Source organism: Notothenia rossii (assembly GCF_949606895.1).
Source record: "Notothenia rossii genome assembly, chromosome: 11".
Lineage (NCBI taxonomy): Eukaryota > Metazoa > Chordata > Actinopteri > Perciformes > Nototheniidae > Notothenia > Notothenia rossii.
Window position 1 is genome coordinate 681,865 of NC_136910.1, and position 23,163 is coordinate 705,027.

At 44.5% G+C, this 23,163-nt stretch overlaps 2 protein-coding genes across 5 annotated transcripts in view; one reads left to right on the top strand and one right to left on the bottom strand.

Moving 5' to 3' along the window:
• Window positions 1-4,139, bottom strand: part of atad1b (ATPase family AAA domain containing 1b) — a gene marked incomplete at its 3' end in the record, with an annotated part of 6,634 nt that extends 2,495 nt beyond the window's left edge. The window contains exons 1-2 of the mRNA XM_079658429.1: window positions 4,002-4,139; window positions 2,298-2,574 (exon numbers count right to left, since the gene is read on the bottom strand). Of these exons, the coding sequence (XP_079514555.1) occupies window positions 2,298-2,471 (174 nt within the window). The remainder of the gene's footprint in view (window positions 1-2,297; window positions 2,575-4,001) is intronic.
• On the top strand, window positions 4,085-22,979 carry ptenb (phosphatase and tensin homolog B). 4 transcript variants are annotated; one of them, XM_079659033.1, is made up of 10 exons: window positions 4,085-4,219; window positions 5,796-6,114; window positions 8,694-8,778; window positions 9,121-9,165; window positions 9,488-9,531; window positions 11,451-11,689; window positions 12,285-12,426; window positions 14,019-14,185; window positions 15,385-15,627; window positions 17,547-22,979. In XM_079659033.1, the coding sequence occupies exons 2-10, from the start codon at window positions 6,033-6,035 to the stop codon at window positions 17,733-17,735; spliced, it is 1,236 nt and encodes a 411-aa protein (XP_079515159.1). In that variant the 5' UTR covers window positions 4,085-4,219; window positions 5,796-6,032; the 3' UTR covers window positions 17,736-22,979. The 4 variants fall into 4 exon arrangements, with proteins under 4 accessions (XP_079515159.1, XP_079515158.1, XP_079515161.1 ...); XM_079659032.1 differs by having other exon boundaries at window positions 4,151-4,283; XM_079659035.1 differs by lacking the exons at window positions 4,085-4,219; window positions 17,547-22,979 and adding an exon at window positions 16,699-17,539 and having other exon boundaries at window positions 5,573-6,114.
• The last annotated feature ends 184 nt before the right edge of the window (window positions 22,980-23,163 follow it).

Genomic DNA, 23,163 nt, shown 5'->3' on the forward strand with positions numbered 1-23,163 from the left:
CTGGTATCAGTACTTTACTCTCTGTACTTTACTCTCTGGTATCAGTACTTTACTCTCTGGTATCAGTACTTTACTCTCTGGTATCAGTACTTTACTCTCTGGTATCAGTTCTCTGGTATCAGTACTTTACTCTCTGGTATCAGTACTTTACTCTCTGGTATCAGTACTTTACTCTCTGGTATCAGTACTTTACTCTCTGGTATCAGTACTTTACTCTCTGTACTTTACTCTCTGGTATCAGTACTTTACTCTCTGGTATCAGTACTTTACTCTCTGTACTTTACTCTCTGGTATCAGTACTTTACTCTCTGGTATCAGTACTTTACTCTCTGTACTTTACTCTCTGGTATCAGTACTTTACTCTCTGGTATCAGTACTTTACTCTCTGGTATCAGTACTTTACTCTCTGTACTTTACTCTCTGGTATCAGTACTTTACTCTCTGGTATCAGTACTTTACTCTCTGGTATCAGTACTTTACTCTCTGGTATCAGTACTTTACTCTCTGTACTTTACTCTCTGGTATCAGTACTTTACTCTCTGGTATCAGTACTTTACTCTCTGGTATCAGTTCTCTGGTATCAGTACTTTACTCTCTGGTATCAGTACTTTACTCTCTGGTATCAGTACTTTACTCTCTGTACTTTACTCTCTGGTATCAGTACTTTACTCTCTGGTATCAGTACTTTACTCTCTGGTATCAGTACTTTACTCTCTGGTATCAGTTCTCTGGTATCAGTACTTTACTCTCTGGTATCAGTACTTTACTCTCTGGTATCAGTACTTTACTCTCTGTACTTTACTCTCTGGTATCAGTACTTTACTCTCTGGTATCAGTACTTTACTCTCTGTACTTTACTCTCTGGTATCAGTACTTTACTCTCTGGTATCAGTACTTTACTCTCTGGTATCAGTACTTTACTCTCTGTACTTTACTCTCTGGTATCAGTACTTTACTCTCTGGTATCAGTACTTTACTCTCTGGTATCAGTACTTTACTCTCTGTACTTTACTCTCTGGTATCAGTACTTTACTCTCTGGTATCAGTACTTTACTCTCTGTACTTTACTCTCTGGTATCAGTACTTTACTCTCTGGTATCAGTACTTTACTCTCTGGTATCAGTACTTTACTCTCTGGTATCAGTTCTCTGGTATCAGTACTTTACTCTCTGGTATCAGTACTTTACTCTCTGGTATCAGTACTTTACTCTCTGGTATCAGTACTTTACTCTCTGTACTTTACTCTCTGGTATCAGTACTTTACTCTCTGTACTTTACTCTCTGGTATCAGTACTTTACTCTCTGGTATCAGTACTTTACTCTCTGGTATCAGTACTTTACTCTCTGGTATCAGTTCTCTGGTATCAGTACTTTACTCTCTGGTATCAGTTCTCTGGTATCAGTACTTTACTCTCTGGTATCAGTACTTTACTCTCTGGTATCAGTTCTCTGGTATCAGTACTTTACTCTCTGTACTTTACTCTCTGGTATCAGTACTTTACTCTCTGGTATCAGTACTTTACTCTCTGGTATCAGTACTTTACTCTCTGTACTTTACTCTCTGGTATCAGTACTTTACTCTCTGGTATCAGTACTTTACTCTCTGGTATCAGTACTTTACTCTCTGGTATCAGTACTTTACTCTCTCTGGTATCAGTACTTTACTCTCTCTGGTATCAGTACTTTACTCTCTGGTATCAGTACTTTACTCTCTGGTATCAGTACTTTACTCTCTGGTATCAGTACTTTACTCTCTGGTATCAGTACTTTACTCCACTACTTATTTTTCTGACGACTTTTTACTTTCTACTTCTTACATTTTCACATTTTTTAACTGCTCCCCTGTCCCTAAGCCCCGCCCACTGTCCCTAAGCCCCGCCCCTGCACCCCTGTCCCTAAGCCCCGCCCCCTACTCACATGTCCCTAAGCCCCGCCCCAGCACCCCTGTCCCTGCTCCCCTGTCCCTAAGCCCCGCCCCCTGCTCCCCTGTGCCTAAGCCCCGCCCCTCACCACCTGCTCCCCTGTCCCTAAGCCCCGCCCCCTCCTACCCCACCACCTGCTCCCCTGTCCCTAAGCCCCGCCCCCTCACCACCTGCTCACCTGTCCCTAAGCCCCACCCCCTGCTCCCCTGTCCCTAAGCCCCGCCCCTGCACCCTTGTCCCTACGCCCCGCCCCTCACCACCTGCTCCCCTGTCCCTAAGCCCCGCCCCCTGCTACCCCACCACCTGCTCCCCTTTCCCTAAGCCCCGCCCCCTCACCACCTGCTCACCTGTCCCAAAGCCCCACCCCCTGCTCACCTGCTTCTGCGCCTCCAGCTTCTGCTTCCTGGTGGGGTCGATGGCGTCCACCATCCACTTGATGGTGAAGTAGGTGACGGCTCCGAAGATGGTGAGGCGAAAGATGAGGCCCAGCACCTCGTTCCTGCCCAGAGGACGGGCGATGTTCTCCACCGGGACCTCCCCCAGGACCATGGTGGGGACACTGGGAGGACTTGGGGAGTACTGGGAGTACTTGGGAGTACTGAGAGTACTTGGGAGTACTGGGAGTACTTGGGAGTATTTAGGAGTAACACACCTGCAGAGAAACAACAACAAGGTCTCATGAAGTCACACAACGATGTATAAACAGTGCTTTTATTCAACTGGGAGGAGGTATACTGGGAGGAGGTACACTGGGAGGTGGTACACTGGGAGGAGGTATACTGGGAGGAGGTATACTGGGAGGAGGTACACTGGGAGGTGGTATACTGGGAGGAGGTACACTGGGAGGAGGTATACTGGGAGGTGGTATACTGGGAGGTGGTACACTGGGAGGTGGTATACTGGGAGGAGGTACACTGGGAGGAGGTATACTGGGAGGAGGTACACTGGGAGGAGGTATACTGGGAGGAGGTATACTGGGAGGTGGTACACTGGGAGGTGGTACACTGGGAGGAGGTATACTGGGAGGAGGTATACTGGGAGGAGGTACACTGGGAGGAGGTACACTGGGAGGAGGTACACTGGGAGGAGGTACACTGGGAGGAGGTACACTGGGAGGTGGTATACTGGGAGGAGGTACACTGGGAGGTGGTATACTGGGAGGTGGTATACTGGGAGGAGGTACACTGGGAGGAGGTACACTGGGAGGTACACTGGGAGGAGGTGTACTGGGAGGAGGTACACTGGGAGGAGGTGTACTGGGAGGAGGTACACTGGGAGGTACACTGGGAGGAGGTACACTGGGAGGTACACTGGGAGGAGGTATACTGGGAGGAGGTACACTGGGAGGAGGTACACTGGGAGGAGGTGTACTGGGAGGAGGTACACTGGGAGGAGGTACACTGGGAGGTATAAGGAGTAACACACCTGCAGAGAAGCAGCAACAAGGTCTCATGAAGCCTCTTCTTTATAAAAAGAGGAACTGGTAAACTGGGAGTCTTGGCGCTGTCGGAGAGCTTGAACCGTCGCTCATCAAGAAACTAATGTAGTATTCATTTGAAATGTGAGGCGGATTAAAGAGCAGTTCTTATGGAACAGACTCAGACCCTCAGTCATGGTCCTGCTTTCTAAACAGAGCCAGGAACACTGTGTGATTTCTAACTGGAGCTTGGTGAGGACTTGTCACCACTTCAAGAAACTAAACTGGTATAACTTTTGGATCCAAACGGGATCAAAGAGCAGATCTTAGCAATATGTTTACATCGTGTTTGATCAGCTTTAGACTTCTATATATTTATATGATACTTTATACAGTTCTGGGAGCAGGAGTTGGACAGAAGCTAGCTTCAGATCTCTAGCTATAGTTCGTTACATGTCACATTAAGTCCGTTTGAAGGGCTTCATAGCAGGGAGAGGAGAACTGGATGAGAGTGAGTGAACAGGCCAGCAGAGCAGGAAGCTCTTCATTACTTTTGATTAAAAACCTGTCAGTTAGCTGTTAGCATTAGCATTAGCTTGACCTTCTGTGTACCTCCCCTCTCTCTCTCCCCCGGTGAACGGACAGATGTTCCGGTAACTCACCGTGAGAGCACCGAGAGCCCCGGTTAACCGACGGGAGGAACACCGACAGACTGTCCGTTAATCCGGAGAGAAGAGACGGAAAGATTCACCTTCCTCCGTGGGTTCTTCTTCGGTGGTGCGTGCTGTTCTTCTTCTTCTGCTGCTCAACTGGAGGACTGCTGCACCGTGGAGGTGTGGTGAGAAGAGGCGCCCCCTGCTGGAGGGAGGGAGCAACAAATGTGAGAGAAATGAGAACCCTCCATGGAACCCCTCTAATGGGTGAAGGCTGGATGAATGAGCTGGGTATAAATTCTGATATTCACTGCATCCTGTTTGTGTCTGTGCCTCCTCTCACCGCTAGGTGGCGCTGTATTTGTGTCTGTGCCTCCTCTCACCGCTAGGTGGCGCTGTATTTGTGTCTGTGCCTCCTCTCACCGCTAGTTGGCGCTGTATTTGTGTCTGTATCTCCTCTCACCGCTAGGTGGCGCTGTATTTGTCTGTGTCTCCTCTCACCGCTAGGTGGCGCTGTATTTGTCTGTGCCTCCTCTCACCGCTAGTTGGCGCTGTATTTGTGTCTATATCTCCTCTCACCGCTAGGTGGTGCTGTATTTGTGTCTATATCTCCTCTCACCGCTAGGTGGCGCTGTATTTGTCTGTGTCTCCTCTCACCGCTAGTTGGCGCTGTATTTGTGTCTGTATCTCCTCTCACCGCTAGGTGGCGCTGTATTTGTTTCTGTATCTCCGCTCACCGCTAGGTGGCGCTGTATTTGTGTCTATATCTCCTCTCACCGCTAGTTGGGGCTGTATTTGTGTCTATATCTCCTCTCACCGCTAGGTGGCGCTGTATTTGTGTCTGTATCTCCGCTCACCGCTAGTTGGCGCTGTATTTGTTTCTGTATCTCCTCTCACCGCTAGGTGGCGCTGTATTTGTTTCTGCATCTCCTCTCACCGCTAGGTGGCGCTGTAACACAACTCTTCATTTAAAATCAGGACTGACTCCATGGAAGGTCACTGTGGTTATAATAATACCATTACATCAAATAACATGATTTACAAAAACCCATAACGCTGGATATTTTTATTTATTTATTTGAATGAAAAGCGACATAAATCTGAAATAAACTCTCAGCAGACTGCAGCACGTTATAAACATCCTCCATACATATAAATATATATAAATAATATAAAGTGTGTAACGTTAGAGATGCAGGGGTTATTGTGTGACATCACTCTGCTGGTTGCCAGGTGGTGAATTGATCCTCTGTTCTGATTGGAGGGTTGAGTGAAGGAGGTTTTGAATGGGAGGATAAACTCAATGAGACCTGGCAACCCATCAATGCTAACAGTTAGCATCAGTGTCGCAACAGCAGGAAACCAGGGGGTTTTCAAAATAAAAGCACGGTAAATCATCGACAGTGAAATATATAACTTGTATTTATATTTGAGTTATTCTGACAGTCTGAAGTAGGACCCTCACACTCAGGGATGCAGGCTTTATTTTACCCTGTAAGTAATGATTGTAATTTGAATATTTCTCTATATTTTAATGTTATAATCGTTTATTTAGGTTCTTTTGTTACACTTTACCGTCTCTAACTGTGTTTGTGTATGCACAGATACCCCATGTCTCTTCTGTGTAACCCCACAATAACCCCGACTCTGAATATACAATTATTTTTCTCACACATATTACTCTGAAAGTGTAAACCAGAGCTTTATTCTGAAGGAGTTAACACAGACTCTTATTCTGAAGGCGCTGAGCGGATGTTTCCCCTCCGGTTCTCTCCCCTCTCTCTCTGGTTTTTCTCCCCGCAGTTCAGCCTCTGATCCCGGGCAGATCTCCCGCCGCACCCCGGAGCCTCCGCCGGAGAACCGTGCGATCCGTCCGCCGCCCAGCAGCCTTAGGAGCTCTCCCCCCGGAAAGTAGTCCCTCGGATGAGTGATCTGAGGCCCGCAGGAGGAGGCCCCGACGCCCCCTGGTTCTGACCCAGAAAACAGCCTCTCCTCCGGCTGCCTGCAGGCTGAAGGCCGGGCCGAGGCTCCGGAGCTCCGATGATGGCCTCGCTGATCAAGGAGATCGTGAGCCGGAACAAAAGGAGGTACCAGGAGGACGGCTTCGACCTGGACCTCACCTGTATCCTCCTCACCTGGGCTCTGTAACATGGAGGGATATTACAGGGGGTATTAGGGGCTGCAGGAGACACGTTGTTATCAGGGTTAGGGTACAACTATAGCTACACACACTACATATATATATAGATATATTTATATATACATCTGTACACTGTGCACATCTGCATGAACACACAGTGATTTAATGCAGAGGGTGCTATGGGCTGCAGGAGACACGGTGTTATCAGGGTTCAGGTACACACACTATACATATTATATATATATATATATATATATATATATATATATATATATATATATACACAACTATATAACTATTTATATATATATATATATATATATATATATATATATATAGTGTGTGTAGCTGCATTAACATATAGAGGTTTAACATGGAGGTTATTATGGGCTGCAGGAGACACAGTGTTATCAGTACAGGTACTACAGATACATAAACTATATGTATATGTGCATATATGTATATATGTACACTGTGCACAGCTGCATTAACACAGAGGGATTAAATGTAGAGGTTATTATGGGCTGCAGGAGACATGGTATTATCAGAGTACAGATACAGCTATAATAAACACTATATGTATATTGATATATCTATACACTGCACAGCTGCATTAACACACAGTGGTTTAATGCAGATGTTATGATGGGATGGCAGGAGGCCTCACTGTGATGGACAGGTAGCATCTAAACAACAGCAACACACTCACCTGAAACATCTGTAAATAACAATATAAACGTCCACCTTCATCACTGGCTGTCTCACCCCGAGGATGGTCTCATCTCACTTTCTACTTCTTCTCTCAAATCTGAAGCGGTGTCTGTACTCACTGTAACAAGCTACATGTCAACAAGCAATACTTACAAACACTACGTTTACATCTGTGCACATCTGCAGTAACCCCCTGTGTGTTACTGCAGATGTTGGACGAGAGGCTGCAGGTCACTAAAGCTAACCTGCAGAGCGTTACACCAACAAGCTGTGATAACAAATACTATATATATGAAGTCCCAGAGTGTACGAATACTAGAAGTACTCAGACCTTGTACTTGAGTAAAAGTAGAAGTACTCAGACCTTGTACTTGAGTAAAAGTAGAAGTACTCAGATCGTGTACTTGAGTAAAAGTAGAAGTACTCAGATCTTGTTTTTGAGTAAAAGTAGAAGTACTCAGACCTTGTACTTGAGTAAAAGTAGAAGTACTCAGATCGTGTACTTGAGTAAAAGTAGAAGTACTCAGATCTTGTACTTGAGTAAAAGTAGAAGTACTCAGATCGTGTACTTGAGTAAAAGTAGAAGTACTCAGATCTTGTACTTGAGTAAAAGTAGAAGTAATCAGATCTTGTACTTGAGTAAAAGTAGAAGTACTCAGATCTTGTACTTGAGTAAAAGTAGAAGTACTCAGATCTTGTACTTGAGTAAAAGTAGAAGTACTCAGATCGTGTACTTGAGTAAAAGTAGAAGTACTCAGATCTTGTACTTGAGTAAAAGTAGAAGTACTCAGATCTTGTTCTTGAGTAAAAGTAGAAGTACTCAGATGATCTTGTACTTGAGTAAAAGTAGAAGTACTCAGATCTTGTTTTTGAGTAAAAGTAGAAGTACTCAGATCTTGTACTTGAGTAAAAGTAGAAGCACTCAGATCTTGTACTTGAGTAAAAGTAGAAGTACTCAGATCTTGTACTTGAGTAAAAGTAGAAGCACTCAGATCTTGTACCTGAGTAAAAGTAGAAGTACTCAGATCTTGTACTTGAGTAAAAGTAGAAGTACTCAGATCTTGTACTTGAGTAAAAGTAGAAGCACTCAGATCTTGTACCTGAGTAAAAGTAGAAGTACTCAGATCTTGTACTTGAGTAAAAGTAGAAGTACTCAGATCTTGTACTTTAGTAAAAGTAGAAGTACTCAGATCTTGTACTTGAGTAAAAGTAGAAGTACTCAGATCTTGTACTTGAGTAAAAGTAGAAGTACTCAGATCTTGTACTTGAGTAAAAGTAGAAGTACTCAGATCTTGTACCTGAGTAAAAGTAGAAGTACACCATGTACCTCTGAACTGTAGTGGAAGTACACAGTATCAGAAAATGTAATACTCAAGTTAAGTACAAGTACCTCAAAATGTACTTAAGTACAGTGCTTGAAGTGTTTTTATGAGTTTCTGCAGAAGTCAGCAGATGCTAACATGCTAAGCTAACAGTGGTGTTGCATCAGCCCTGTATGATAATAATAAAGAAATCATCTTTGATTGATTACCCGTCAATAACGCTCTGTTAATAATTATATAAAAATACTAATAATAATATGATTATGTTGGATTTGATATTAAAACTAAACTGTCACAACAACAACAACAACAAGTTAGGAAATGAAAGATAATAAACATATATATTCCTTATCTTGGATTTCTTAACAAAATAAAACGTATCAATGATAAAAAATTGGATTTAAAAAAGTAAATGTTGGACCTTTTAAAGAATCTGTTCTTCATGCTTTATGATGTGTTTAAGCTCTCGCTGTCTCACTGTTGCATTGTGGGAAATTTAGTTGTAATGGCTCCCTGACTCAGCATCAGACATTTACCCGAACATCATCGCCATGGGTTTCCCCGCGGACCGCCTGGAGGGCGTCTACCGGAACAACATCGACGACGTGGTGCGGTGAGTCAGCTGATCAGTATACTGATCCATCGATACAGAAACTAGGTCTGATTGATCGTCTGATTGATCGTCTGATTGATCGTCCGATTGATCGTCCGATTGATCGTCTGATTGATCGTCCGATTGATCGTCCGATTGATCGTCCGATTGATCGTCCGATTGATCGTCCGACTGATCGTCTGATTGATCGTCCGATTGATCGTCCGATTGATCGTCCGATTGATCGTCTGATTGATCGTCTGATTGATCGTCTGATTGATCGTCTGATTGATCGTTAAATACAGAAACTAGGTCTTAATGATGGTTGAATACAGAATCGTTAACGAGGTGTTTCTCCCTCAGGTTCTTAGACCTGAAGCACAAGAATCACTACAAGATCTACAACCTGTGAGTGCCCTCGCCCCTCTGGGTTTAATATGTAGATATTAAGAACAACTATTTATATTATTTTCATCTTTTTGTTTTCTACTCAAAAATGTTTTTCTTATATTTTTCTAAATTGTGTTTTCTTGGTTTCCTTTTTGCCTTTTATTGTAAATAAAACCTTTACTTCTGTCCTTAAGTATCGGGTTGGGTCTCGTTTCTTATTGATCTGGATTTGATGTGTGCAGATGAAATGCTAGCTGTTAGCGGTTAGCTTCTGTTCAGGAGTCTCCTTCCTGTAGATTCAAGCATCAGCTGAACTATGTCTCACGTCTTGTTTCCTCAGGTGTGCGGAGCGACACTACGACACGTCAAAGTTCAACTGTCGAGGTGAGACGACGCGTTTCTATGTTAATGGTTTGGAGATATTGAGTTTCTCCTTTTTGAATGTGTCTTTTCTTTGGTATAAAATGAGATGATTTGCTGAATCAGAAGCTTCCTCTCTTTGAGCTTCTCCACTTACATCAAGAATATATGTGCATTCAAATCGAAGCAGCTCCTCGTGAAGCCCAAGCAGTCGTTGTTCTTCCTCTAAATCAGGGGGGTCCAAACTACGGACCGCGGACCATTTTGAAACGGCCCTCACATAAACTTCTGCTTGTCTTCTTAAATATATATGTTCAGATGTATATTACACAGTATTCATCCGTTCATAAGAGCGGTTCACATTAATTCAGTCCATTCAAGTTGATAAGAAAAAAGCCCAATAACTTATTTACACAACAAGCTTGAACTAAACTCTTCACATCTCCTCTTGCTATCTGAAATCTGAAGCTCCTGTTTTAAGGAATGAGCTGCTGACAGAAAAAAGTGAACCCTCTGGAGAGCTGATTGTTTCTTAAAGCATTCTCCAGAACTCTTTACCTCCTCTGATTGATTTACTAACTTATAACCAGAGGTGGGACCAAGTCATTGTTTTGCAAGTCCGTGTCGAGTCTCAAGTCTTTGCGCTCAAGTTCAAGTCAAGTCCTAAACTTTGACAAAACGAGTCTTTAACAAGTCATTATGTGCTTTTCACCAAATGTAATGACATCAACAGAATAATACTTACTAATCAAACTGCTCTTTATTAGAAACATTAATCATTTAATAATCTATTTCCTCTCTGCTGGTAAAGTAACGTGTTTCCTTCTATTTGAAGAGGGATCAGTAAGGCTCCCGTGACGGTTTGATTCAGAAGGAGTTTAATGGATAAGATCCCTGATGTGGAGGTGACCATGTGTTTATATCCACTGTGTGCAACATGCTATAAGAGACCCACCATCTATCTTTATGATGATGTGCAGCGAGGCGTCTCTATGGGGAAAGAACACCTGAGTCTGATCCCTCTGCAGGAGGTACTAAGTATATTGTGATGATCATACTTTTGAACTTTCACTTGAGTAACATTTTGAATGCAGGATTTTTCATTGTAACAGAGTATTCCTACACTCTGTACTTTACTCAAGTACAAGATCTAAACTTCTCCCACCTCTGACAATAAATCCTGAGTGGTTACCAAAGGGAAACCCTGCTCTGAAGATTATTTTCATTTGACCAATCCTGCACTCAGCTTTGCTTTCTCCAGTATCTCTGAAAAGCAGCCAGACGCTGCTTCTTTTTTCGGGTTTCGCTAATTTCTTGACTTTTTCCGACGCGCTTGTATTTAAATCCGTCTCCCCGTCGCTCTGTGCAGCTGGCCTGTACCACTACACCTGCTGTGCCCCCCACCCTTCTTTCACATAATGGTATGATCCTAGTGTGTCCTCGCATTTGATTGGCCGCATGGTGGCCCAGCTAAATAAAGACCCGCCCCTGCCTGCAAGGATTCTCAGCAAGAGTAGGAGCGGCTGAAGATTCTGCTCTCTCCGACGGGAGTCTGCTTTTCTAGCGGGATCTCGCGATCGGCGTGTTGTAGACCCCTGAATTAAAGTATCAAGTCACCTCAAACCAGAAGGCTCAAGTCCAAGTCAAGTCCCGAGTCATTGGTGTTCAAGTCCAAGTCGAGTCGCAAGTGTTTTGTGATTTTGTCAAGTCGAGTCTCAAGTCATCAAATTGATGACTTGAGTCTGACTCGAGTCCAAGTCATGTGACTCGAGTCCACACCTCTGCTTGTAACTGAACTGATGAGGCGGTAAACCTCTAGTGAGCGGCCCAGACCTTTATATATTTATCTGTACGCGGCCATCCCTGCTCTACGTGATGAAGCCCAAACAGTTCTTCCTCTAAAGTCTCTGTATGTCCCGCTGGCTTTAATCTGAATGTTCCAGTGGCCCAGTACCCGTTCGAGGACCACAACCCGCCCCAGCTGGAGCTGATCAGGCCCTTCTGCGAGGACCTGGACCAGTGGCTGAGCGAGGACGAGCAGCACGTCGCCGCCATCCACTGCAAGGCCGGAAAGGGTCGCACCGGGGTCATGATCTGCGCCTACCTGCTGCACCGAGGGAAGTTCAGCGAGGCGCAGGAGGCACTTGACTTCTACGGGGAGGTGCGCACCCGAGACAAGAAGGTAAAGAGATAAGAGAAGAGAAGAGAAGGTAAAGAGAGAAGAGAAGAGACAAGAAGGTAAAGAGAGAAGAGAAGAGACAAGGAGGTGTGAGATAAGAGAAGAGAAGAGACAAGAAGGTAAAGAGAGAAGAGAAAAGACAAGGAGGTGTGAGATAAGAGAAGAGACAAGAAGAGAAGGTGAAGAGAAGAGAAGGGAAGAGAAGGGGAGGGAAGAGAAGAGAAGAGAAGAGACGAGACGAGACAGGAAGGGGAAGAGAAGGTGAAGGGAAGGGAAGAGAAGGGGAGGGAAGAGAAGGGAAGGGAAGGGAAGAGAAGGGAAGGGAAGGGAAGGGAAGAGAAGAGAAGAGAAGGGGAAGGGGAGGGAAGGGAAGGGAAGGGAAGAGAAGAGAAGGGGAAGGGAAGGGAAGAGAAGGGGGAGGGAAGAGAAGGGGAAGGGGAAGGGGAAGGGGAAAGGAAGGACTGGGAACCTAAGATGGTTTGATGGTTTCTGAACTGGGGGGGGAAGAGAGCTGCAGATGTCTGACATAAAGGCAGAAAGCCCCCCTTGCTTTGTAATCCTTTATACTGATAAGCTCCGCCCCTTCCTGTGTGTTCAGGGCGTGACGATCCCCAGTCAGCGGCGCTACGTGATCTACTACAGCTTCCTGCTGAGGAACCAGCTGCTCTACAGACCCGTAGCTCTGCTCTTCCACAAGATGCTGTTTGAAACCATCCCCATGTTCACCGGGGGAACCTGCAGTGAGTCCCCCCCCCACACATTCCCCCTCAGAGGAGCCTCAGTACATTCAAGAAAGTAGATCTTTGTGAGTGTGTGTAAGAGACCCCGATCTAACGAGTGTTTGTAGACTCACAGGAAAGAGACCCTGATCTAACGAGTGTTTGTAGACTCACAGAATAGAGACCCTGATCTAACGAGTGTTTGTAGACTCACAGAATAGAGACCCTGATCTAACGAGTGTTTGTAGACTCACAGAATAGAGACCCTGATCTAACGAGTGTTTGTAGACTCACAGAATAGAGACCCCGATCTAACGAGTGTTTGTAGACTCACAGGAAAGAGACCCTGATCTAACGAGTGTTTGTAGACTCACAGAATAGAGACCCCGATCTAACGAGTGTTTGTAGACTCACAGGAAAGAGACCCTGATCTAACGAGTGTTTGTAGACTCACAGGAAAGAGACCCTGATCTAACGAGTGTTTGTAGACTCACAGAAAAGAGACCCTGATCTAACGAGTGTTTGTAGACTCACAGAATAGAGACCCTGATCTAACGAGTGTTTGTAGACTCACAGAATAGAGACCCTGATCTAACGAGTGTTTGTAGACTCACAGAATAGAGACCCTGATCTAACGAGTGTTTGTAGACTCACAGAAAAGAGACCCTGATCTAACGAGTGTTTGTAGACTCACAGAATAGAGACCCTGATCTAACGAGTGTTTGTAGACTCACAGAATAGAGACCCTGATCTAACGAGTGTTTGTAGACTCACAGAATAGAGACCCTGATCTAACGAGTGTTTGTAGACTCACAGAAAAGAGACCCTGATCTAACGAGTGTTTGTAGACTCACAGAAAAGAGACCCTGATCTAACGAGTGTTTGTAGACTCACAGAAAAGAGACCCTGATCTAACGAGTGTTTGTAGACTCACAGGAAAGAGACCCTGATCTAACGAGTGTTTGTAGACTCACAGGAAAGAGACCCTGATCTAACGAGTGTTTGTAGACTCACAGAATAGAGACCCTGATCTAACGAGTGTTTGTAGACTCACAGAATAGAGACCCTGATCTAACGAGTGTTTGTAGACTCACAGAAAAGAGACCCTGATCTAACGAGTGTTTGTAGACTCACAGAATAGAGGCCCTGATCTAACGAGTGTTTGTAGACTCACAGGATAGAGACCCTGATCTAACGAGTGTTTGTAGACTCACAGAATAGAGACCCTGATCTAACGAGTGTTTGTAGACTCACAGAAAAGAGACCCTGATCTAACGAGTGTTTGTAGACTCACAGAAAAGAGACCCTGATCTAACGAGTGTTTGTAGACTCACAGAATAGAGACCCTGATCTAACGAGTGTTTGTAGACTCACAGAATAGAGACCCTGATCTAACGAGTGTTTGTAGACTCACAGAAAAGAGACCCTGATCTAACGAGTGTTTGTAGACTCACAGAAAAGAGACCCTGATCTAACGAGTGTTTGTAGAGTCACAGAAAAGAGACCCTGATCTAACGAGTGTTTGTAGACTCACAGAAAAGAGACCCTGATCTAACGAGTGTTTGTAGACTCACAGAATAGAGACCCTGATCTAACGAGTGTTTGTGCTGCAGATCCTCAGTTCGTGGTGTACCAGCTGAAGGTGAAGATCCACACCTCCAACCCCTCCAACACCCGGCGGGAAGACAAGCTCATGCTGTTCGAGTTCCCTCAGCCACTTCCTGTCTGCGGAGACATCAAGGTGGAGTTCTTCCACAAGCAGAACAAGATGATGAAGAAGGTGAGGAAGAGGAGGCATTCCGTACTCCTTTTTACTTTTTACATCAACAGAAGTGTTATATCCTGGATGGGAGTTTTTACTACATGTTGATTCCTCAAATGTGTCCTTCATGGTCACTCCTGATTAAACCTGAACTACAGAAAGTATTAGACCTCTCAGTCCCAGTATTCAGTCTTTATTCTGGACACAGTTGCTTAATTGAGTGGTTTGGTGCATGTTTTCTTACCTACATTGTGAAGGTTTCGTTGGTCTCAAGTAAAACTTCTTGGCTCCTCTTATGGAAGTAATCTCTCTGGGGTGGTCTTGAAGGTCTACCGGGGTATATTGGTCTTTGGTTGGTCTTGGTTTAGTTGTCTGGGTCAGATTACGGTGAATGAGTGGGACGTAGGGAAGGCGTTTTAAGTATTTTGTCTTGAATACCGTCAGTCTTCCTGGGTACTACATCTTTGGTCATCTTCCGTAGGTCTAGTTGGAGATACCTTGAGTCAGTGTTCACCTTGGGGCGATGGTCTTTAGTACAGTTACCAGTACAGACCTGGGTTTATGGTCTTTGGTAGGAAGTCTAAGGAAGGTTTCTGGAGTTCGTTGTTTTACAGATGATGGTCTTTGTTACCTTGCCTTTCCTAAGATTTGGTGTGGAGGTCATCTTGCAGACGAGCTCTTAAATACCAGTGAGTCCTGTGTAGACTGTCTTGTGAACGTTGTCTTGAGTCGGTGTCCTTGGGGCAATTGTCTTCAATTCGGAGTTAAGTCTTCCTCGGTTAGAGGTCTTGGGCAGGTCTTCTTGTTCGCTGTTTTACAGGTGATGGTCTTTGTTACCTTGTCTTGAGTAAGTCTTCATGTGTCTTCCTGGATACTACATCTCTGGTGAGTCATCTTCCGTTGGGCTTGTTGGAGATATCTTGAGTCAGTGTTCTTAGGAAAATCCCCTTGGGGCAATGGTCTTCAAATTAGGTAAGAGTTAAGTCTTCTAAGAGGTCTTGGGTGTTCTTGGTTTAGTCCCTTATTTGTCTTGAGTAAGTCTTCATGTGGAAGTTGTTCTGAATACCGGTTAGTCTTCCTGATTGTTTGGTAGGAAGTCTTAGGGTCTTGGTTTCGTTGGTTGTCTTGAGTTGTCTGGGGTACGCCATCTTAGGGACAGACAGGAAGTAGACTTTACAGAGTAAACCTGTTGATAACTTGAGTTCCCGTCCGGTCAGGAAAAGATGTTCCACTTCTGGGTGAATACCTTCTTCATCCCGGGCCCGGAGGAGACCCCTGGGGAGAAGCTGGAGAACGGCAGCGCCGCGCCGGACCGGACGCAGGGGATGATGATGATGACAGCGACGATGATGATGACGGGCGGAGACGACAGAGACTTCCTGGTTCTCACGCTGACCAAGAACGACCTAGACAAGGCCAACAAAGATAAGGCCAACAGGAACTTCTCCCCAAACTTCAAGGTAAACCGATCCCTTCACTTCCACTAAACGGTGAAGAGCTTTAGAAACTCGGACGTCTTTTATGTGATGATTTTTTTTATTCAAACTGTTGTTTCGGTCATTGATAGTTTCAGATACAATGCAGACTTTACACATCAAGCCACAGCACATTCAAGAAAGTAGATCCTTGTGAGGTTTTGCACCACTTCTAAAGGCCTTAGACCAGGGATGGGCAAATGGCGGCCCGGGGCCCACCTCCTCTTTTTGCAGCCCTCAGATTAATTTATAAACAAAGTACTTAATACAAAAATTAAATAAAGTAGTTTTACTTGTAGTACTGATACCGTCCACTAGACTCCTAGTGACGTCGCAAGCTGCGTACATGATTTAGTTCGGCAGCCAAATACCGCGAAATAATCTGTGATGCGTTTGTGTGTATTGTGTTTGTTTCCCAGGGAAACCCTCACGAGAAGCACCGGCTGTTGTAATGCCTGCTGTGACGTTAGGTTGCCTCTTGTAATTATGCCTTAGCTTCAAAGTGGTGTTTATCTTCTGAATTTGGCGAAACAAGTTTAATATTCTAAAAACCAAGACTTAGTTTATTTGAAATCAGATGAAAACAAACCGCCGTGTTATCTATGATTACTACGCTTTTCATTCATAATGTTAGCGGGAGGGAGGGGGAGTGGCGCTGAGGAACAGCAGAGAGTTGACAGGTGTCTGTGTGGACCCTCCCCTTATTGTGCGTCAGCAGAGACTACCAGTGTCTTAGGTTCAAGTTAGACAGCTAACGTCTGGGTTAGGGTTCATGACTTCATGTGTATATCATCTTAATGGTTCATCTCAATACACACGCACTTTCCGTGCTTTAATAGTTTAAAATAGTTTTATTCCACTGTTTAATAACCTGTTCGATACAAACATGCCACTCGTAAACATTAAATAACATTTCTGTGAACTGATATTTGTTTAGTGAGCTTTTTAGAGGATGCTCCCTGAAAGATTGTAAAATGTCAATGAAGATGTCAGACTTAGTACATTTGTTAATAATAACATACAATCCATGGAATTTGTGTGTGTGTGTGTTCCAAGTGAATCTGCGGCCCCCTGGTGGCCAGTACATACATTATGTGGCCCCCACCACCATCCAAGTTGCCCATCCCTGCCTTAGACTGTCGGTCAGTGAGAGACTCTACCGACCATAGCAACACACTATCATCCTCTCTGAGCCCAACACGACAGAGAACACAAATGATTAACATTCCATCAGAGATGCTGAAGCTCTCCTTGTGCTCCAGTCGATCCTAACTTTAAATACAGAGTTACATCTCAGATCTGATGTCAGAGGGTCTCCAACATGTCGTCTTCAGTGATCGGGACGTCAGGTTAAATGTCTTCTTCTAACTGTGGAGGAAACTCTTCAGAGAAACTGATCAAGGATTCATTGTTATATTTAATAAAGTAATAAAGAAAGTCAATATAAAGTGAGATGGATCTGAAGTGGAGGAACAGACACACAAACACACACACACACACACACACACACACACACACACACACACACACACACACACACACACACAGGAACAGAGCAGCTGAGAGAAGTCTCTCTGTGTGTTCATGAGAGGAACCAGCTGCTCCTCCATCCCATCATTACACCATCATCCCTCCAGTCCTTAACCATTTACAAATCCACCTTCTCCACTTCCTTTACCTCCTGAAATGTAGCCCCTTAGCTAAACCCTCTGTTAAACACACACAAGACTAACAATACAATTGAACAGAGTACAAGGCACTCAGAGTAAGACTCTATGTTTGAAATGATGAGATGATCATTCGACACGACAGCATCTTGTCTTAATATGTGTCCTTGTTGCTGTTGGAGCTGCTGTGATGCAGCGCCATGTCGGCCCTGATCTGACCGTAAAGTGTGCTCGCAGGTGAAGCTGTACTTCACGAAGACGGTGGAGGAGGGAGCGAACTCTGACGCCAGCAGCACGTCGGCCTCGGTGACGCCGGACGTCAGCGACAACGAGCCGGATCACTACCGCTACTCCGACACCACGGACTCGGACCCGGAGAACGAGCCCTTCGAAGACGACCATCACGATCAGATCACTAAAGTCTGACACGCACACACACACACACACTCACACACACATACAGATATATATGTGTATATATATATATTCAGTATGTTTACACTCTCATGAACCCCAAACCAAGACGTGTTGTTAGCTAACGGGGATTATAACCGACGGACCGCGTCTGATCTGCAGGACTCTCAGAGCTCAGATTATAAGACCCCCCCCCCCAGCTGGACAATCACATGACATGGCGGTCGGAGGAGGCGGGGCTAAGCTTGTGGGCGGGGCCAGCGAACGGACAATAAGACAGATGAATGGACAGACGGGAGGTTTTAAAGAATAAAGGAGTAAAACTTGAATATAAACAAACATAAAGACAAGTAGACTTCTTTAGTGACCACATGTTTGTTGGAAACCCCCCCCCCCGTCCTTCCTTCGTAGGAAACTTTATGCAGACCAATCTTCTTTTTGTTTCCCCATCTTTTACATTTCGTTGAGCTGTTTCTGAACGTTGACTCTTCTCTCCGGGTGCGTTCGACTCATTTTTAAGACCAAATCTCCAGAAGGAAGCTTTTCATTGAACATCAGCTCTCGAAGCCAATAGGAAGTTATTATCCTGTAAATCTGCCGTCACTCTTTTATTGACAGGACTGCTCCTACCAATCATTATCCAAGAACCTGCAGATTGTTCCCTAGTTTATTGCTTTGGTAAACGTCCATCCAGTTCCTCAGAGTCCAAGGTTATGTTTTAAATGAGATATTCGCTTTAATATGAAATAAAACCGAGAAGGGCAAATCTGTAGATTAGAGATGCCGGAAACAGACTTTAAAGAGATCAATCATCAAAACAGAGATGTTCCCATGACTAACAGCCACGACACTATTATGCTTTAATCAGCAGATTTCCCCTCTTGTTGAACTGGCCGATGAATCAATTAAATCAAAATGTTTGAATTTGATCAGGTAGAACTGAACTTAGGTGGGCCAAATGTAGATGGCCATTGTTATGATATAATGTCCTGACTGTATATTCCAACACATCAACAAAAAGATTAAACCTGAACTTTTCGGTTCTTTTATCCAAAATATTTCGATGTTTTAAACCCAGGATGATTTCTGGTGTTCTTGACGTTGGAAAACCAAATAACTCAGATTTACCCGGTCCTCGCGTCCTCTTTTTGGTCCGATCTTCACCAGTTTCGTTCTGGGCCGGCTTTGTGACAGAGCCGCTCTCAGAGAGAAGAGTCGGCTTTAAGGAAAGAAACTTCACGATCTCCTGTTAAAACACAGACAGTACCTACTGTGAACAAAGCTACTCTCTGTCCGTCTGGCTTCAGTTTTGCACAGTTTCAATCCTGCAGTAAAAATGTATTTTTGTTATACTCTGACTTATATCAAACTTAAGCTAACACACACACACACACACACACACACACACACACACACACACACACACACACACACACACACACACACACACACACACACACACAGTATAACCATTCCTTCAGCCGGATCTGCTTCTGAGCTAAACGTAGACTAACGCGCCTCGACACAAACTGAAGAGATGAGCGTCTGCAGAGCGCTGGTTGTTGTTCTGCTCTGACTATCGAGGCGCATCTCAGACCAACTCCCTCCAGGAAAGCCGTTGGAGCTCCTGTAGTGCCGCTTTCTGTCCAGCTGGAAGTCCTTTGTTATAAAGCTGCCGTTTGTAAGGGTTTACGATCAGAGTTTCTCAACGTTTGGGTCAGAACACAACGAGGGTTTGTGGATAGAGAGGTGTTCGCTTGGTAGATTCTCAGGACAGAGCAAACCTCCACAAGTGAGAAATCCTCTCCACAATTTGAAGGCTTCTTCTTTGGTCTTTCCACCAATTGTCCTGAAGTTTGGGCTGCTCGTCTTTCCGTTATCCTGCAGTCAAACCACACACGCACTCAGCTTAGCGGCGATAAAGATCTCCGCTCTCTGAAACCACTAAATGTTGAGAAGCTCTGCTCTACCAAAGTGCCAGCAGTCTGTTGTTAGCGTGACTCCAGCCGGTCTCCATGGTGTCGAGGTTCAGCCTCTGTTTGGGTGATGCTCTATCACTAATATTACTCTGTTCATAGACTATTAATCGTTTAACTCGTTACTACTTCTTCTTGGCGACATTTAAGCACTCAAACTCGAGCTGTACCTTTTTAACGCCGGGAACACTTTGAGGATCACATTCACATCTCAGCAGGTTCAGGACTCTCCGTCTGGGTTTTACTGAAGAACATTCGGGATGCTCCGGTTCAGATCGTAGACTCAATCTCAAACTAATCACCAACTGGTTCCTGTTCTCTGAGCTAGAACCACATGTTGGGCCTCTTCATGCACAACACCAACCTTCTCCTAAAGGTACAAATTCATTTGAGACGGTACTGGATCGGAGCATCCCTGATGATCCTCTGAAGGAACATCTTCCTCCAGACCGGGAGTAGGTCGAGGTTTTAGTCCTGATGTCTGATTTCCGTCCTTACATTTGGTGCTACTACCTATCACTGGCTCTGCGTTGGTCCTGTACTTTCTGATTGTTCATCATCAGCGGTGTCAGGATTCTGGGTCTCCTGAAAGACCTGATCACACAGGACGTATAAAAACAGGAAGTCCTCAGCACGGCATCGTAAGAACCGTTAGAAATCACATAGAAAGAAGGTAACGAGCACTATGCAACCTTAAAGGATCATTCAAACACACAATGATAACTTTTATATCAAGAACTCAATGTGTTACATTGAGTTCTTGAGGCACACTTTGTCCTGTCACGCCTCCACGGTGAACCTAGATCCAGAATCGTAGGAAGGTCTCCGTTAATTGAAGTTACTGGTGGCCGTGTTTAACCACAGCAAAACCATATATAAACATCCGTTAACAAAGTGGTCCAGTATTAATCCTCATGTATCCAATAAACACTAAAACCTTCACTAATAACACTTCAGATGAACGGTGCTCCCACAACCTGACTTTAACTCAGCAAGACTTCTCAGATTCCATTCTTTGTTCACCTGAGAGGCTAACAACAAATCTGTATTCACAACAAATGATCCTTTTAGGTGACGTTTCCCTTTAGAAGCCATCAGAAAAGAACTCAAAGACACAACGGTAGAAAACGGAGAGACCAAGGAGGATAAAGGTCATGACGCCCCAGGTGTGGTATGTCTTACTCTTGAGGTTCCCCCCCGCTGAAGTAACATCATTAAGAAAACACATAAAGTAAATCCAGTTTAGATTAGAGATTAAATATTTGTTAGATATATATCGTCCTGTGTGATCCCGTCTCGAGGTCTACCATCGAGCCGGAGCATCTGATGGGCCATCGTCGGGTTTACAGTTCATCTCGTTGGGTTTTAGGTGCTAAGCTAAGCTATCCGGATACAGAGCCTTCAGTCCATCGCTGGTGCTCTGGACCGGCCTCGAGTGTCCGTCTCCACCCGGACGCTCGGTGTGTTTCTTACAGCAACAACAACACACTTCCTGTCTCCAGTCCTGTTGGGTGCTCTCGAGCCTGGCCTCACTTCCTGTCCTTGTTCAGACCTGAGGGGCTAAAAACCTGACAAACACAAGTTAACCTGAGTCCGACCAAATCCGGGGTTGAAGCTAAAACGCTGGTCCTTTTGAAACCAGTTCTGGAGAAATTCAACCCGATGTCAGGCCGAGGTGTTTTGGATTTGGGTGTGAAGTTTTTCAACTAAACCAGCAAAACTAGATTACAGAAGACGGAACAAAACAAACCAATTAACTAACCCTCGTTAGCAGAGGTAGAAATACTACGTCTGAAACAACACCCACAATCCAGCCTGAAAGCTAACCCTAACCACCACCAGCGTCCTGATTTAAAGTATTAAAGTGTTACTGTCAGAGTTTCGGTTCCTCTCTCTGAGCGTTCCCGGTCGGAGGTGTTTCAGGAGTCTGAGGCCAGGCAGGTGCTCCGTGTGTTTTTACTTTCACCGTTTTACAGCGAAATCGTAGAATAAACCGCCAAACTGTCAGAGAGACCTGGACACAACTAAAGAACCAGAAACACGATTATTGACTTTGGCCATTTCCAAAACTATGAGACGAAGGTTTTTAACAAACTGCTCGAGGTTCAGGGTTCCTAAAGTCGGAGAGAAAACGTTGAAGGTTTGGTGTAAACCGAGAAATCAGCTGTTAAAGTTTCCATTGAAGTCCGTGACGTTCGGTAAACAAAGGAACCCTGAACTCTGCTTTCTGTCCCAAAACTCTCTGAATTAAACTTTGAACCGTCATCATTTACAGTTTCACTCTCTGACCCCTCCTTCAGGGAGGAGGCTTCTCTTTCTGTTTACATCAAACCTGCCAAATGAAGTTCAGACTGACGTTAGATTTCTGTTTGTTTGTTAGTTTGCAGTCAAACATGGTCCATGATGTTTCTTCGTTTTGCCTTAAGGTCAAACTGCGTTCAACAGAAACTATATCGTAAAGAAAACAAACATTTCAAACCCAGGTTTCAGTTTTCCTTCCGGCTGAAGTTCAACTCTCCGAACAGGAAGTCCAGTTTTTTTATCTGCTTTTAATAAAGTGCACGGCGTCATGTGACCGTACCTGCAGCCGTTTTCTGCTCCGAGGTTTCCCTGCATCTCAACACTTATTTAATCAATACATCCAAATTAAATGCAGGATGGACAAGTATAAGCGTCTTTGTAGATAAACATGAAATGTGCAGAGCTAAGGAGGACGGGAATGTTCGAGGGAAGAAAGTCGCACATCTTAAAGAGAAATCTGATATTAAATGATTAGTCTCAAAATAACCGGGGACACAACCATGGAACAGCATGGGTTGACTTTGCACGATGAAATCCACCCACTGGGCGTCCCGGCACAAGAAGATGTGTTTATTGGAAATGTACGACTTTAATCTCAGATTCATAAAGTAATTTAACAATTTATCTTTTAGAAAATATTCACGTATTTTCTGTTGCTGCGATATGATTGGACAATCACAGTTTGGGGGCGGGGTTAAGGAGACAGGCTCCTCCCTCTTGTAGTTTTGATCTACATCACGCTGATTATAAACCGAATTCAAAACTCAGATTTATTTTTCTGAAACTGTTCACGAAGCCTTCGGAGCAGGAAACGGTCTTTACTTTGTTGTTTTTACTCGTCAGGTATTAATTTGTCCACAAACAGGAAGTGAGCGTAACCTTTCATGTCAGACTGCCCCCCCCCCTCTTCTTTTATTCTGTCCTTCTGTTTTATATAAAATAAAAAACACTGTAAAGGTGAATAAACTATTTATAAACATCCGTCTGTTGGACTCCTTTGTTTACTTCCTGAACACAGTGACATCACTATGGAACACTCACTCTTATTGGCTAGCGCTCCAACACATTGTACGTGATAGGCTAAGGGGCGGGACATCTCTAAGCTGTCGACCAATCACAACAGAGCTAACCAATCAGAGCAGCTCTGGTTTCAGACAGAGGGT